This window comes from Drosophila santomea, chromosome 3R (assembly GCF_016746245.2).
Source record: "Drosophila santomea strain STO CAGO 1482 chromosome 3R, Prin_Dsan_1.1, whole genome shotgun sequence".
Classification (NCBI taxonomy): Eukaryota; Metazoa; Arthropoda; class Insecta; order Diptera; family Drosophilidae; genus Drosophila; species Drosophila santomea.
The window spans coordinates 27103579-27121242 of record NC_053019.2 but is presented as its reverse complement, the minus strand read 5'-3'; the positions used below and the strand labels follow the sequence as shown (position 1 = coordinate 27121242).

The window sequence follows — 17664 nt, the reverse complement described above, 5'->3', positions numbered from 1 at the left end:
TATGAAAATACTAGCACTGTTCTTTAGAGTACTTTTAAGTTGTTTTTGTCTCGCTACTCATGTGACTGCAAAAACAGCTTAGACAATGAATATTTGTATTTTTCTACGCTGCATTTCCCGGGAAATCTAGCTCAGCTTGGCAGCCTCCGCAGACCAGCTGGAAATTATCTAATCCAACAAAAATAAACTGTCAAGTCAAGAGCCATCTACTTCTACGTCTAAACCGAGGCATATCCAATTGCAAGTTTGTCAAGTCAGGCGGATATTTGTTTGCCTTTCCTTCCAAGAAGGCGGATTCGATTCTATTCAAGTTGAGTTGAGCTAACTTTGCGGTTTCTCAATGAGTGAATAATAAGCCACATGGTGAATGAGTGTGTGCGAGTAAATACCCTAGGACTGGTGCATATTTATTCATGGACATAACTCACCTTGACTTGATAAGAATTCAAACGAGTCTTTGGCAGCAAATTGAACGACGAAAAGTCCAGGCGACGCGAAAAGATCCCATTGCAGCCAGATGTGGAGCTGGAAAGAATCGTAGAAAAATATGCATAAATCAGTAAAAGATAGATAAGCGCATATAAAGTGAATGCACAAATTCCTCTAAATAAAAATGTAAATTCTCTGACAGCTGGAAAATTGCAAATATGACAGGCGAGCGGAAATTCCTTCAGTCTCCAATTCGAATTTGAATTCAAATTCAAGCCGGATGCAATGGCGATAAGGATTTCCCACTCCCAACTATGAGCTTATGTAAATATTGCTATATATATTGGCCATAAGCCACGTAACTTGGCATTATTCTGACTAATCGAATACTACGTGACTTTCTAGTAGTCTCCATATGCAAGTATAATGAAATTTCTTTTCATTTACTTTGCACACTTTTACTGACGTCAGAGGGACCGAAATAAAACTGAAACAAAAGTTGCTCAAATGGCCTTAAAAGCTTAGGCATGACATTATACAATTAAAACAAATAAAATTATTTTTAAATCCCCCCAGCAACTTTCAAGGGGGTGTGCTGGAAATTTTTGCCATATTTTCATTTCAGCTTGCTATATCGCCTACGGCCAAAGCAAATAAAGTTATCAACAATGGCCAATATAAGGCAAAGAAAAAAATCTACAGAAATATACAACAAAATTAACAAGAAAACGAAAGCAAACAGAAAATGTGCAAAAGCAGTGAGAGAAGAAACGACATGGGACACAACAGTCGAATTCATTTGTTGACCTTGACATTGAATAGATTTCGTTTGGCTTTGTTTCTTTTTTTGTTTACCCCCTCCGGTTTTATTTAAATTTTAATTTTATTTCTACAGCGCTCTCACTCGCTCTTATCAACTTGCGAGGGGGGCGGTGGACCCCCATTTAGCATATGTGGAATTTCAACTTATCTACAACAAAAAGGAAAAAAGTATAAAAGTCGAGTAAAGTAAAAATACCTTATCTGGTTGTGGGACGCGAAAGCTGAGCCATTAGAAATGCCATAATACGCTGTTTATTTACACCTTGACTTCGATTATATAACATAAACAAAGCAGACCGAATGTCGCGTCATTTTCGAGTTAGTCATCGACTTGTGCTAATCAGCCGGCCGAGCGGTGCAAATTTGTAATTTATTTTTAAAACAATTACAGGCGGTGAGGAAATTCAATTTTGAAAGGTTAATTAAGCCAAGCGTTCTTCCATTTCCCACTTCAACTCACCCACAACTTTTGCCCCTCGAGATGTTTGCTGCTAATTTGGGCAATATGAATTTTAATTCGAATCGAAAAACACAGCTGCTGGTCAGTTCGGATCGCCGTTTATATCGAATGTGCTCGACCCGCTCTTTATTGTTTGCTTACTTTATTGATCGGATCTCGCACTCCAGATCGAGATGTGCACGGCTAATGAATTTTAATGGCCCAAATGCGCTGCTTTGGCCTTCCCACCGCCTATTATTGTTCATTTTTGGCCCGAACACGTGTGCTCTGGCTCTTTCTATACCCCTTTAGAGTCAAGAACAGCAAGAGCTTGCTATCAAAAGCGATCTCAATTTTTATGAGTGTACCCTTTCTTTATGGGGGTGCACAACGTGCGAGAATTAAATCGAACATCGTATTTGAATAGACTATGAATTAATGAAATTATGGTTTATTACCACATTGCAAATGGCGAATTGAATCGTTTTTTAATTGACAAGACAGCCAAATATTTATGACATTTTCGAAATTAATCAATCTAAACTTAGTATAGGTATTTATAGTTGTAGTTATAACATGACTGATTTAATGACTATTGCGCTCATCGACTGCAAACTTAATAGCCATTTTTCAATCAGGCATCTCGTTAAAGCAGAGTATAAGTTTGTTTTATTTTCCGATGCCATTTTGGCCGAATTTCGCATTCATTTCGAGATCTATGAGTCAGATCCGCCTCCTGTCAGCTCCAGCTATATAGCTTATATAGCTTATAGCATATAGCTGTCATTGGAACAATCAAGGGGCATTCGATTTGGGGGGCTGGCCGGTTCTTCCTGTCTGGAATTTTGGACTTGAATTGAGTTGAAAGTGATGTGCAGACACAGCTGGCGAAGTCCGAGTGGCGGAATCAAAAACCAGCTCCAAATTCAAGACCCATGAATGTGCTGTAATTTATAGGCGGCGTCGCTTCCGTCGCCTGTCAAATTGAATGAGCCAAATGAGTTGAGCAGCCAAGACAAAGGCGTTTCAAATTAGAATACCAAACATTATCACATGTTCCGAGCAGCTGACTACAACCTTGAATGGCCAAAAAAAAAATTAAAATGATACACAAGCGAAACTGAAGTGCCATATAAGCTATTTTGTAGCCAAATATTTGTTCTTATATGGCTGAAAAGCATAGTATTTTATTGACACCTCTAATCAAATAGAGTGACCATGGTGCACTTTGAAGCAGTGTTTGCTGCAGTGTGACCTTCCCATTTTAAAACTGGACATTTTTAGGATGGGAGGTTGGAACTGACGAGGCCTTTGGCCTGCTGTCAAACAAGAGATGAAATGTCGGGGACTTAGGCTGAAATCCTGTTGCTGCTGCGTAAATCTACGGGCGGGATGTTTTTTCATAGCGCTTTTCGAGATTTTCGCATCGATCCTCGGGTTCTTTGTTGGCGAAGGTAAGCAGAGGTAAGCTCTGTTTTTATTTTCTCTAATTTAGAAGATTTAAACAATATTTTCCTACACACAGACGGCCGTTTTTTACTGATGGGCCGGACTGCCTATATGGTGCACTTTATTGGATCGATTTTTCTGATGATGAGCAGTATCTTGGTATGAGATCACCTCCGCAACTCCACTCCCTGATCCCATTTCATTTCTTACAGCAGATCGAAGTTCTGGTGGTCATCTATCTGGTGACAAATATAATCCATCTGATCTTTTGCACCGCCTTTATTATCGACTACGCTTTAAGTTGTAGCTTCTGCATTTTTGAATCGATTCCTGTATTTTTTACCCTGGGTAAGTGATTCTTACAAGCGAAGTCAATTATTTGCGAATTTCCATTTAGTTTTCAGCCTTTATTTTTGGATAGTGGCTTTTTCCTATTGGCGACGCCTTCTCTGGGAACACAACCTCGAAAACGACGACTGAGGCGAAGGGGTATCGTTAATTCTGGATCTTGAGTGTTTATTCTGCGCCTTTTGTGTTGGTTTAGCGCTGGGTATTTCCTTATTATTTTTGGTTTTGGCCTTAATTTCACACTAATTTGTAAATTTGCCTTTAATGCCGAAGACAAAGAGAAAAACTAAAAGAGCAAAGTTCCGCAAATTGTTTGTACAGAGAAATATATTTTGTATTCACTACGAAGGAAGAAGTAAATGAATTGCAGGCAATCAGAACTGGAAAGGGGAATACTATTCCACTGTTTTCCTTCTCGGAGGAGTGGAAACCCAATCACTTCATTCCCGGGCAATTTTCAATCACGTGCTAAGTGCTGCCAGACAGAAAATAGTCGATTTGTCTGCCCTGCCACGTTAGCGTGCAGTGCAAGTCAAGAGGGGGAAACTCGGAAAATTGTAGGAAAAACTGGAGCTGATTTGTGTGCTGCATAATTTTCCGTGCCACAAAAGGAGCGGGGTGGCCAGACCAGGGTGCCCATCAAGTGGCAAAACTATTTGCCCTATCACGTACAAATTAAAAATGTGAAATGTTTCAATTTCTGTGGGTCTCAGTCTTCTCTGTTTTGGCGATTGGGGATTGGGCATTGGGGATTGCCTCACACAAAACAAAAACAACGGCTCCAGTGAGCTCCACTTCAACTTCGATTGTGGATCCCCCGCTCCTCTCGTGCAGTCACCCATCCATTGGTTTATGTAAATTCATTTGCGGTGACTTTGCTTTGGCGCCCAATTAGTTTAATTTATGCAAATACAGCGCGGGCCACTGACAGTGCGTGGCAAAAATATAAGTCAACGGATGTGGAGAGCATGTGGTGGCTATCATCGATAATCGGGTGATTGGATAATTTACAAACCGAAAGTGTTCAATGTAGCACTCGAAAATGCCATTAATCGATTATGGAGAACCGTTTAATGTGGAGCAATCCAATTTTCAGAAGTCGATAATATTGTACAACAAAAACGCGCTGAATGAGTTGAATGGGTCTAAAAGTTTGTATTATCTAGCTATTCACTTTGGTAACTTCGTATGAAAAACGTTTCGCGATAAGTTACATTCACCGATGTCGTCTTGGCCTTATGTTTCTGTTACCAACTGTCTGTCTATGATACTCATATCTCGAGGCCCGCTAAATTTAGACGTGTCTCCAAGCAGCTGCCTCGAATTTAATGGTTTTCATGTTTTGTCGCTGTTTTGCCGGTCAAACTGTAATCTGCTTCGATTGAACTGAACTGATCTCATTTTCGTTTTGACCACACAATCTTCATCATCATTTGAATGGAGATCGCAGCTTCTTCGGGTCAGCTCTTTCTTTCGAAGATTGGGTTTGGCCTCCAAACAAATGTCACAGCTGCGATTGCAATTCATCGATAAATTGCCAAATTCTGGGCGCCGCCAATTGCGAGTCTATTTTTCTGTTTTTATTTCCCAGTACCTGTCCGTGCGATTCTTCAAGCGCTTCAAATTGTCGTTGAGATTTGTACAGTTGATAATTTGATTGCGATTGCTGTTATTTCTGCCTTTTTGGGACCACACCTCTCAATAAATTAGACGCTGCCCAAAATGCGCAACCAATGCAAAAAAAAAAATAAAAATAATAATAATAATGGCAAATGTAAATAGACGAGCGACGTACACAGTTTTCGTGCAATAGCCGCTTCTCACGTTTTTCCCATAAATAACTGGCTGTGGGCCACAGTCCCTCTTCTCACCTGCACTACACTTTTAAATATAAAATACAATAAATGTGTATTTCTTTGTTTGGCGTTGCTGCTGCCGCTGCTTCTGGTTATTGATTAAGTCTGGCCAACCCACCGCCCTCCTTGGGCCACGCCCCTTCATTTGATTGAACTTTTCCCTAAGCGAGGTGGATATTGGAAAACTGCAGTAGGCCAAGCAAAGATAAATCAATGCAAAGTATGAGATTGGACTTGGTAAGAAATAGCACTTCAAATGGCAAAGTTGGCACCGCAAGCGTCGAATCCAAATCGAAATGAGTTTTCATCTCGCACCGAAAAAGGCAAATCAAATTAAATAAGAAAACGAATTTGACTTTCATTTCTCTGTTACCAAATTTTCCCCTTTATTGCGCTTTTCATTTCTCCTTGTTAGTTTGGGCGCGGTTTGTGTTTTAAATTTTTCCCAGGCTTTAAACACGCACCCCCCATACAAAGATGAAATAAATAAAATCCCACAGCAATTTATTAACATTTAAATCGAATTTTTCCTTATCGCTTTTTTAGGTAATGAACATAAACGAACTACAAAATGCATATGAAATGCAATACAACAATGTGCAATCTCTTCTGTAATGGAAACCAGCATACCAGTTGGCACACAATAAGTGCATCGAAATATGTGGATAATATTATTAACCCAACTGAACGATATTTCCAATTCCTGAGTTTATGCACTTCCTCTATAAGAGCGTTATATCGACTAACTACTGTACTGAAATCTGAGCCAGGCATAAAAACTGACCGCATCGCAGCGCAAGATCAGCGGCGAGTGCAAATTGATTAATGGATGCTAAATATTTAAAACATTTTCCAGTTGCCTGTGTAAAGCGAAACCATGAAAAGTTGCCGCTGCGTTTGTTGCTGTTATTAATTGTTGTAGTTTATGCCTTAAAACGGTAACCAGTTTAGTTGAACCAGCCCCCTTAGCCAGCCAAAGCAAACTGAACCCGGCCAAAATGACTATCGCATCTGTTCGATCTTTGCAAACGATCTCAAATTGCAGTGGAAAATGGAAACAAACTTTAGCTTCGCTTAATTGCGCAAATTTAGCCAAGAGGCTCTGATTTAATCCATGCAAATAGCAAATGTTAATCATGTGGGTTGTGTCTTATGTCTTGTGTCTTGTGTCTTGTGTGTTATGTGTTGTCTTGGATCTTGCACAAACACAGACAGACAGATAGATATACGAGCACATTTCTTGCCACACATTCGCCTTTGTTCCAAGTACGAAGCGGGCAAATTAATTAATAAAATACAAAATACAAAACCGGGGGAGCAAAAGTAGTAATGGAGAAAAATGAAACAAATCGAAATAAGCATAAACAATGCTGAGCTAATTAAAGCAGCAGCCCAGCAACAGCAAATGCCAGGCCAGACCGACCCACATCGAAAGTTAATCTTTTTCAAAGCAGTTATGATCGAACATGAAGCTACTCAGTAGTAAAATATACATGCTCAAAATTATAAATTAAATTATATATAAAGCACAGTAAGAAAAATGTTGTTCATAAATTGTGCTACAAGTTGGTTTTGCGAACCATTAGACCTTCTCGCTCACCCACTACGTACCACTTTCAACCAAATACAAACCGTTGCACTTGAAGCGCAACGTGGAAACATAAATCATGCCAAAAAGTCATTCTACAGCAATTCCAAATCGGAATACGCCGCAAAGGCCAAGTGTTTATGGGTCAGGGGGTGAGCGGAGAGTGGAGAGGGGAGGGGCTGACAAGCCACGCATGAACTCGGTCTGAACCTGGCCTGAACTTTAAGCCCAGTAGCAATTGTTGGGGGGAGGGCGTGTGCCAACAGCCGACGGCCACTAAACAAATGGCAAAAGGAAATCTGAATGCACGGAAAATAATAAATAATATTTCGCTTTGAGATACTTTGGTATTTTCAAAATGAAAAGCGAAAAGATACAACTAGAAAGTTTATTTTTGTAAGTAATATATAGATATAACTACTTTATTGTAAGACGTAGTATTTTTCCTGAGTGCACCAAGTCATGATTTAATAGGTAAATCAGGTTGATGAGCGTGCAACAGTGGCTGAAAGTAAACTAGTTCTAGGATCTCCACCAACGAAAGAGCAACAGGGCACCACCTTCTGGGTGCGCTGTTCTCCTTTCCGGCACGAACTAAAACTTTAAGCCAGGCCAAAATGCACTTGGCCAGCAGTTGGGGGAATAATATATATATATAGAGGCTTTAATGCCTTTCCCGGGCAATGCGAAGAGTGCAAGAAACCCATAAATTAGCCGGAGTGTGCCTTATCCATGTGTGTGCGGTGTGATGGTGCTCCATCTGAGTTTGTGGTCAAATAAATAGAAAATTAGCCAGACATTGGCCAGCCAAGCAGCAAAGGCACCAAAAGCACAAGAAACGAACAAATAATGTGGATGTTGCAGCGGCATAAAGAGACCCATAACAACACAAACAGCACAAACAACGACGCACATTAGTCGATATATACAAACCGAGTCTAGAAATTCTGGAACTGAAACCGAAACTTTGGAGGCAGAGGCAACAGCTCATTGCCGCTAATTAATTGCGAGCGATCAGGCGGGCCGCACAAAAAGAGGTGTTTGCAGAAAATAAAATAAAATAAAATCAGGCAATGGAAAGGGCACTAATAGGGGCTCCAATAAATTTTGCCCGCGTCAGCAGCTGCTGGTCAGGAATTCAGGACTCCTTCAGCTGGAACAAAATCAAGACAAACCGATGAAAGGAAAAATATCTCACGCTCCTTGGCTTGAATTGCTAGTCAATGTTTTTAGACGGAGTTTTTTAACATTTTTTTAACCCGAAACCGCCATGGTTTCCTCGCAGAGTATATCTAATCCTTTCTTAATCTTACCTAATCGCGTACCTCCCATTTTTGAAGCCTCACCCCCAAAATGAATCACGAAAAAGACGTATAATACTTGTAACTATTTTTTACACTCGCGTGTTAATCGCAAACAAATTAAAACTAAGACACTGCGAGAGCCAGACTCATATGTGAAATGAAGTCAACGAGGAGGAAGGCGGAGGGCAGCTGGTAATGAAAATGCCACAAAATTCCCATAATGCATTTCGAGGCTGTCTAGGAGACAACTTCGACTTCACGCTGTGCTACACCAGAAAACACTACAAAAAAACCGAAAAAAAAACAGAAAAAAAGAGCTGTGAAAAGTCTCATTACTTTGGACAAATATGCAGTGCTGGTTGGCGAGCAGTTGGGGCAAATGTGCAAAGTTGCCAAGTTTAGAGTGGGGCCAAACTAAACGGAGGGGGCAGCAACTAGACCGCAGCAGCTCGCGTGTTTTGCGTTGGCAAGTTCATAGATCTACCATAGTATCTATATGCCATGCACATACATTTACACAAACGTACATATGTATATGGAGCAGGCCAGGCGGCAACTGTGACTTGATCCCTTTTCACTACTTCTCATGCCACACGCACAGTTTTTGCAATTAAAATGGATTTTCTGGCTCTTTTGCAAGACACCACACAACATACAACATACAACACACAACACACAACAAACAGCGTACAGCATACAGCACATGTGGGGACACATTTTTTTCCAGAGGCGTCAAATTAATTGCCACAACTTTTGCCAGCCACTAACATTTTATTTCGTATTCAAATGTTTTAGTAGAGGAGGGGCACGGGAAGCAGAGCAGGCGACAGATCGATGGGCAACATGTGTAAGCCAGGCCCAGACACATTTGAATATTATTTTCTGCTAAATTAATGTCTGCGTTTCATAGTTTCGCTGGGCAAACTCATTTAATTACACTTAGCCCAAGAATTTCGTGTGAAAGAAAAACATTTGCATACTAATGTATGTATTTACTCGAGTTACAAGGGTAAGTTAGAAACGTATTACATTCAAAATATCATATAAGAAAGACTTGGGAAGATACTCAAGAGCTATTTATTTGAGAACAATCACTAGGACGCGTTTTGTATATTCCATGATCATCATTTAGTTGCCTGCCAGCTAAACTGTTAGTCCAATATTTAGGCATTAGTTGCCTGTTCTCCTTGACTGAATTTGCCAGCAAATCTGCCAAATTTTGAAGTTTGTTTGCACTTCGCGGAATTCGTGATCAATACATATTTGTGTAGCTCAAACAGGGGATAGGAAATATATCTGGGAATGCTCGCCGACTCCCATGCGTAATACCAGTTGGTAGATCTTTGGGCAAATAGCAACCAGGAGAAGGTCGAGCCGCAGCCGAAGCCCAAGCCCAGATGTGTATCTTTAAGATACGTGTCTGCAGTATCTGTATCTCATGACAAATTGAGCTGTCAGCGGCGACTCTTTGATTTCGGCAAACTTCCTCGATAAATCAATGTACTTTTCGTTACTTTTAAAGGCAGCGCGCAGTCAGTCAAGTCAGTACCGCCAAGTGCAAATAGCAGAGAAATATTCAAAAATAATTGGAAACATGTCTGCGAAGCTGAAATCTCATCGCAAGTGCCCACATTAATTCTAATTGGCAATATTTTTCCAGTGCTCCATCGATTTACGTTTCATTTGAAATTTTTTTGTTATTTGTTTTTGTGTGTTTTTTTTTTGTGTGCCTAACTATTTCTTTGGGACGCCGATGCCGATAGACAAAGGCACGTTTCGAGGTGATTTGAACTCCACCCATTTTCAATCCACATTTTCAGAGTTTTGTGCAACTGACACTTGACATGCCAACGAGGGGCGGGATTGAGGACTCTAAATGAATGCACTCGTTTGATTTATGCATTCAATTAAGCACGACTACAGTGCGTAGAAAAACTGTAAGAGATTTCGAAACATGTACTTCAGTAGCTATGTTAAAGTTTAAAAAAAAACGTATTTCAATTAAAGAAATTATACATATGTTTATTTCCCTCAACAAGCATATTATGAAACAAAAACTGAAATCGGATTCCTTCGAATAATAGGATTGGTTGCCAACACTATAACAACCATCAATCAGCCAGCCATAAACGTCTTTATAGCCATGTCTCGCACTGTACGAATCGCCATTCCAAGCAAATCGGTCTTAAACTTTAATTGCAATTATCCAATGGACAAACTCCTTAAAATGTGCTCATATTTTCTGAATCATGTTTCGTACTTATGTGTGTTACAAAATCATTTTCATGCGCCTTTCTTCTTGTGGCTAGCTGGCTGGCTGGCAGGGAAAACAACATTATCGTTGGCCAGTGGCATTGTTATATTACTGCGACCGTCTGGCTTATTTATGACCGCCAAGCTTAGGCTTAGATTTTTAATTAATTCAAGGCTTTTGCGGCACGTTCCCCGCGCTTCTCGCGCATAATTGTGTAATTGTTGTCTGTGGTCAGCCAACGCATATTGTTGAAGCACAAATGAAAATGGTATATGGTAGAAAATAAGGCAAATAAAAAAAAAGCAACCACCTCCCCTTTTTGGGTTGAGTCATCATCACCTCATCGCCACACAATTTGTTACGTGGGCGTTGGCGTGAAAATTCTGGGGTAAAATACTCGGGGAAAATGTCAGCGTGTCGGCGGAAAATTGTGGGAATTCCCTTTCGCAGGGGTCACAGTGCATTTACTATTCCCATTCCCTCTGCCCTCAGCCAGCCAGCCAGATTGCAATTAAAATTCATTAGCGAGCGGACGGCCAAAAGTAAAACAAACGAAATTAGTCGAGTCACAAGGCAAAGGCAATTCACTTAACAACACAACACGGCAGCAAAGCCCACATGGCAGCATAATTAGACCAAAACCAAACATGTTTGCTGGCAAAACTACAAAGGCGGCCTCTTACACTATTCGGTTGACAACTTTGATGGGGGAGAAAGAGGGAACAACCACCATAATATGACCACAATTGCTTACCAGAATTTTCTTACCAAGCGAACCAACTTTCCACACACCTACGACTAAGTTTCCACATTCTGAAGTCTTGTAACTATTTGAATTTGGTATTGATATCAAATCTAACTAAAAGCATATTTAAACTTTACAAGCTAGCTAATGGAACAAAAGCAGATCTAGCAAATAAGATATCTTCAGAGCACGACAAACTTTCTAACCAAATTACAGCAACCTTTTATAAGAGTAGAAAAATATATATGAAAAGGTACAAAAAAACTAAGCAAATTTCGTATGAAATATGGTCAAAAATGGTGGAGAGCAGGGGGCAGTGAGACAACAGAAAGGGACTAAGGGCCAAATGTGTTGAGACCACAACATGTTAAGTGTTATTTATGCGGTCGGGAGATTTCTTATTAAGATAGGGCTAGACTGACTATAAGGTCTGCACAGCTCGCTTTCCTTCCGCACCGAACTTCTTTACCTGTTAGGGTTAGGGCCATAATAAATGTGGCTCCGACTTATGACAACAAAAGGGTTACTTTTTGGGGTATAAAAAGCTACAAGAAATCGCTTAGAAAACCGGGCAGCTGCCCAGTTGAGACGGCGAGAATGAGAAACACACAATTATTTCCTTGGGGATTGCAGCGGAAATCTCTCCTCAGATCGAGAATGACATAAGCCATCGTGAGGGAACAGAACATTCAATGGAAACATTTCCGAGTGCACTCACATTAAGCATACGCCGGGTATGCCAGCGATAAGAAAGTAAACCCGCTGGGAAGGAGATAACGAATATGCGCAGAGCTCAAACAAAGGAGTGGGCAGGGCAGCGATATTTAATAAATTATTACGCTTGGCTTGGGCAAAAACAAAAAAATAAAACAAAGTAATACATAGATAAATAAATAATAAAGCTCACACCGCTTGACATGACTAATTGAACCGGAGATCTGGGAAAAATGATTCTAAACACTAGGAAAACGCCCATGTATATCGATTCCATTGGTGGCACCAGTGTCAAGAGCACCAGACAATGTCATCATCACAGATATTATTAAGTGCACGGTGTAAAAATAGACCTCACTCAATGCAAACCATAAACTACAAAGCGTTTAATTGTTATTCAAGCAAATGAGATAAATTCACCGCCAACTAGAATATTTTTTAATTACTGCCAGTATTCAATTAAAGCCATCTACATACGTCTATCGTCTATTCGAATCCACTTTCGATCGATCGTTTATCGATCCAATGGATATGAACAGTGACATTTCATTAATTACGGCCAAATGCACTGCAATTAATTTTACTAACTCATTCATTCATTTGGGTATGAAGTGGCATTCTACTCTTGTCAATTTCTATTTTGGTTTCCCTATCCTCGCTGTAATAATTGTGTGTATTTAACACTGAGGCAGACTAATTATTCACAAATGTTGAGCAAGTGGTCGAGTGAATCATTCGAATGGTTCGATAGAGCAGCTTTATTCGTTGTTGGCTTTATTGCTATTTGCCATTTTACTGTTAGAGCTACAAGTTGACTTAAAAGTGCATTGCAATTTCCAGCTAAACGCAGCAACAACAATAACCATAATAATAGTATGATGTCAGCGATTCAGAGCTGTATCAATAGAGAGAAAGAGAGCTCTATACAGTGGATGGGGGTGGTTGCGTTTTCATTGTGTGGGCGACAAGTTTAATTTGGTTTTACTTAAAGCTCGAGAAAGAGGAAAACTATAGATATATTATTGTATGCAATAGCAAGTCCCATCTTAGTATATACAATATACATACATATATGTATAAAGATAATTCGCAATAATTGTTAACAATGACGTAGAGTTCGCGCGCTGCCCGCTGTGGCAATTTAAATGCAAATAATTTTGTAAGAAATTTACATGGGCTTAAATTTGAATATAATTACTCAAATTAGACGCCGGGCAAAAGCAACCAGCATATGGACAAATTGCCACAAAAGCCCACGCCCACATTTGGCCACTTGTTGCTGAGCTTTCTACTTCGTACACTTAAAAATTAATTTTGCAACAATCACACACGGAGCGAAAGACAAAAGCAAAAAAGCGAAAAAGCAAAAGCCACAGCAAACGAGGTTCAACAAACGCAAAATTGTGCAAAAAGCGCAAAGCAAACAAAGTAAACAACAAAAGTGGCCACCACAACTAGGCAATTGTTTAAGTAACTTGTAACAGAGGCAGAAAAAAAACGAATTTATTTGCCATTGCAGCAGCAGATGATCAAAAGAAGCAGCAGCAAAAGTGACGTGCACAGTGGGCTGAAATCAATTGAGGACAATATTAAAAAACACAGTAAAAATTTTTAAAATAAAAAAGTTAATATAAAACACTTTGGTCCTTAAAATAAAATATAAAAGAGCATACGTTTTATATAAACCATTTTAGTATAACTTTAACTTTAAACATGACTTTAACCACTGTACCTTTGCTACCGATCGCTAATGAAGATGATGTTGCAAAAAAGTAAAAAAAACAAAAAAAAAGTAAGACAGGTAATAGAAAAATAACGGTCGTTGCCAGCTGCCAACTGAACATAAAAGTGGGCGTGGCAAACAAAAGCAGAAAGAGATAGCAACAGGCAGATTGCATTCGACTTGGTGCCGAAACTGAAAGCGAATTTGCTTTCCATTTCAGCCGCGCTGCAGTTTGGAAATTAACTTTAATTTCAGGGTGACAGGTGTGCAGCGAACTAAAAAACTAATTAAAAAACCCAAGACAGCGTTTCGTTTTTTGTTCTCACGCTGCGCTGAATATGCCCGAAAAAAAGGTATTTTTAAACATTTTTTTTTAGCCAACACGCGCACGAAATTTTAAGCAGATTTTATATGCTATTATTGTGTGGATTTTGTTTGCCTTTTTGAGTTTTTGCTTTTCACCCACTTACCGCAGGAAACGTGCCAAGATCGGCGGTGCCTCAGCCCCTTAAAAATAAACAAAATTAATATGCAATTAATCGCCCATCACAAAGGAACATGCTGCCAATACAAACACACGGCTAAAAATCACAAAAATAAAAACAATTCCAGTACGTGCACATGTCGCTCGAAGAAGAGGAAGACCAACGATAAACATCTTAAACAGCTGAAAAGTCACCTACTCACAGCCCCCCCCAAAAAAATAAAATAAAAGCAGAAAACCACCAAAAAATATTCACGGGAGGAGCTGAAGAGCCGCACCCTGAAATGTGTCAAAGATCAACTGACAAAAATCGACGATGGCAATAAACAAGAAACAAATGCTTTGCAGAGAGAAAATAATATAGTAGCACTAAAGAAACAATTATAAAATAAAGAATTATATTAATAAATATTGATCCCCATATATTTATTTATTACTAACACAGGGCAGTAAGAACTATTTTTTTTAAACATATTCCGTTAACTTGCATCATCTTTTGAAGAATGAATGTAAAGCTCTTTTTTCAGTGTTGAAATGCAAAAAAGTGTAGAGGGGGTAACTTGAAAACAGAGCAGGAAATCAACGGACAGCTAAATGCAATTGAAAACGAAACTGCAGAAATCTGAAAGAAACCCGAAAACTTGGCGCCGTGAGAATATTAATTTTAAAATGGCTAAAATGACCGAAAACTTGCTCGATTCGTCTCTTTATCGCATGTGTATAATCGAATTTTCTGCGGACGTAGGCGAGGGCGTGGGCGTGGATGTGGGCGTGGCAAAAGGTTAAGCCAAGTGACCAGAAGATGGCGCCAGGCAAGAGGAAACCCATGCGAAAACAATGGAAACCCATTGATTGCGACGAGGGAACAATCGCAGAACAATTGTCAATATAATTTCCCATTAATGGCTGGCTAATGAAAGGGCTCCATTCTTCTGTTCGATTTGTAAATGAAAGTCAAAGTTTAGTGCCGATAAGACCACGATGTTTGCTCAAGTGTCGGGGCTGCAGCAGGAAAAAATCAGACCGATAAAGTCAGGCCCCTTTCCTTTGTTCCAAAAACCCTCTTTCTTATCAAGCTGCAAGCTCGAGCCTTGAGCCTGAAAACTTGGCTATACTCACACAGCTGTGTTTGATTTACTAGCACCAGTGACTTGAAGTGCTTGAAATACACTTAAGTACCGAATTTCACAACGATCCTGCGTGGGGGTAACGATAATTTTCGAGTTCTGATCAATCTGCCACGTTCCCTTATCGAGAATGTGCATTTTCAGGAATGTGATAAAATTCTAATTGAAAGTGTTATTGCATGAAATATCGAAGAACCTTGTTTTCAGATCTACAATTTCGACCCCACTTGTGCGCTTATATGTATATGATATGCTCGTGTATTTGACAGCTGATCTTTTCAAGTGACCCACTTAGCGTGTGCTTGTGTACTTTCCTTTTCACAGCCCTCAACCTCAACGCACAACAATGCAAGTCGCTTGTGCCCACGAAATGGAGTTTGTTTCATAAATATTTGCAGCAATCGGAGATGCCGAAACTGTAAAATGAGACTTGAACAATTTTCGGCCTTTTTTCCAGCGTCGTTTCATATACTTTTCGGTGCCCCGTACGTATTTTTAGAAAGTGCGTGCGTAATTGAAGTTTTAGTCGCTTGGCAAATAAATTGCCGCAGCCAAGTCAATAAATTAAGCAAAAGCAGGCGGCACAAACTCACGGCAGCGCTGCCACGCCGACTGCGAAATTGCAAACGAAATTGCAAACAAAATTGCAACTGCACATACAAACTGCAACTGCACTCGAGGCGAATGAACGCAATGCAACGCTCTGCTGGCGCCGACTGCTCTGCCGGCAATGCACTTTGCCAAGGACAGATCCATTGAAAAACCGCGAAGCAGCGACAGCAGCAGCGCACTGTTGCAATGACTGCCTCGTGCATCGGTGAGCCAGAGCACACTGAGAAAAACAGATGGGCCGTATTCACGCTATATCAATTTAAAAATGTAATATAGTCATGTATTTTATAGAATACTTTAAATATGTAAAGACAACTAACAACTGAACAAATCATATGTGAATCGAATTATACATTCTGTTTTGTGAAATAAAATACTAAGACTTAATCTCTCAGTGCTTCTGTGCGGCAATGCCTCTCTGGTTTATATGCGTGTAATTTATAAATATAATTAATAGAATTACACGGCGTACGAGCGTAATATTGACACTGATATCATAGCCCTCGTCCTGTTCCCCTCACTCACTGGCTCACTGGCAGCTACTCCTCTTTCCCATAGTCGTAGTAGAATAGTAGTAGTAGTAGTAGTCGTAGTTTAATGCCCGCTGAAACAAAGCCCCAAGGTTGCAAGAAAAGTACAAATAATGCAGGCGGAGCCTAAGAACACAGGGTACGGGGGAATAGAGGAGAAGTAGGTAAATGAAACAAATAAATATGAGCTCTGGAATACTCAATAAACGGAGTATTTAGCACTAGAATTCTTTAAGCCAGGTTATTAATAATACAGTAAGCTCAAAATGCTGTAAGGTTTCCATTCAAGGGGCTTGACTGTATTCGAAAATGGTTCTAGGGACGGAGATCCATTGCCGGTCGACCACGAAATCCGACTGCTTTGTGTTGGCATTTCACACTGCCGCCTTTTATTTATTCGAGGCACGTTCAAGGCTCCCCAGGTGCCCCATCCACCCACCACTCAGTGGGCTTATCTAGTTGGATTTTGGAATATTTTTTACACTTGCCGCTGGTTATTGGCTAACTAGAAATTGACAACTAAATGGATGGTGCTCTTGCTCGTTAGTTGTTTTACCAAAAAATATTCAATTTTTTCAATTTACTACTCATTCTTCATCAATATGCAAATTTTGAGGAAAATTGAATGTTTTTTTCGTACGTGAACTTGTTGGGTTGGTTAATTAAAAGTCATAAATTGTCGCCTAATGCAATGTGAATATTTCATAAAATCTGCCGGTGTACTCTTTGTTGTAACTTGCGCAAAATGGGCGCAAGGAGGTGGCAACAAAGGGGGCGTGACTAAGTGTGTAAAGTGCATTTACCTCGCAGTGCAATAAATAAATAAATAAAGAAAAACAACGGCGTGTGATTGACTTCACTCAAATGCGTGGCACGTTTTTTTGTGCAATCGCTGTGAATTTGTTTAAAGAAAAAGAGAGAAAGGTAGTGAGCTACGCACACAACTCGATTATATTTTTTGTACAATAAGCAACTAGTTTGAAACGCGTTTTTCTATGGCCAATTTCAGCGTTCGAGCGAATCGGATAACCGGGCGTATGAGTAATATTTCCCAGCGGCCGGCAAGTTAATTAAATGCAACAAGTGAAGGATGGGGTGAAATATAAGAACGCTTACAAGGAAAGCGTTGAATCATCACTTGTAACAGTTTCAAGTAGTTCTATAAGCAAAAACTCTATTAGTGAATGATTAAGATCTAAAGTATTAAAACTTATTAAACAATCTTGAACAAAACTTAAAT

General features: G+C 39.8%; 2 protein-coding genes across 6 annotated transcripts in view; one reads left to right on the top strand and one right to left on the bottom strand.

The window, feature by feature from the left end:
* The window catches only part of LOC120450993 (headcase protein), an 84118-nt gene that overhangs the window by 50197 nt on the left and 16257 nt on the right, over positions 1 to 17664 (bottom strand). The window contains exon 2 of the mRNA XM_039634298.2: positions 429 to 525. Coding sequence (XP_039490232.1) covers positions 429 to 525 — 97 coding nt within the window. The remainder of the gene's footprint in view (positions 1 to 428; positions 526 to 17664) is intronic.
* Positions 2989 to 3835, top strand: LOC120450994. 5 transcript variants are annotated; one of them, XM_039634300.1, is made up of 4 exons: positions 2989 to 3144; positions 3216 to 3298; positions 3355 to 3487; positions 3537 to 3835. In XM_039634300.1, exons 1-4 carry the CDS (start codon positions 3024 to 3026, stop codon positions 3617 to 3619), a joined length of 420 nt encoding a protein of 139 aa, XP_039490234.1. In that variant the 5' UTR covers positions 2989 to 3023; the 3' UTR covers positions 3620 to 3835. The 5 variants fall into 5 exon arrangements, with proteins under 5 accessions (XP_039490234.1, XP_039490235.1, XP_039490233.1 ...); XM_039634301.1 differs by having other exon boundaries at positions 3352 to 3487; positions 3544 to 3835; XM_039634299.1 differs by having other exon boundaries at positions 3352 to 3487.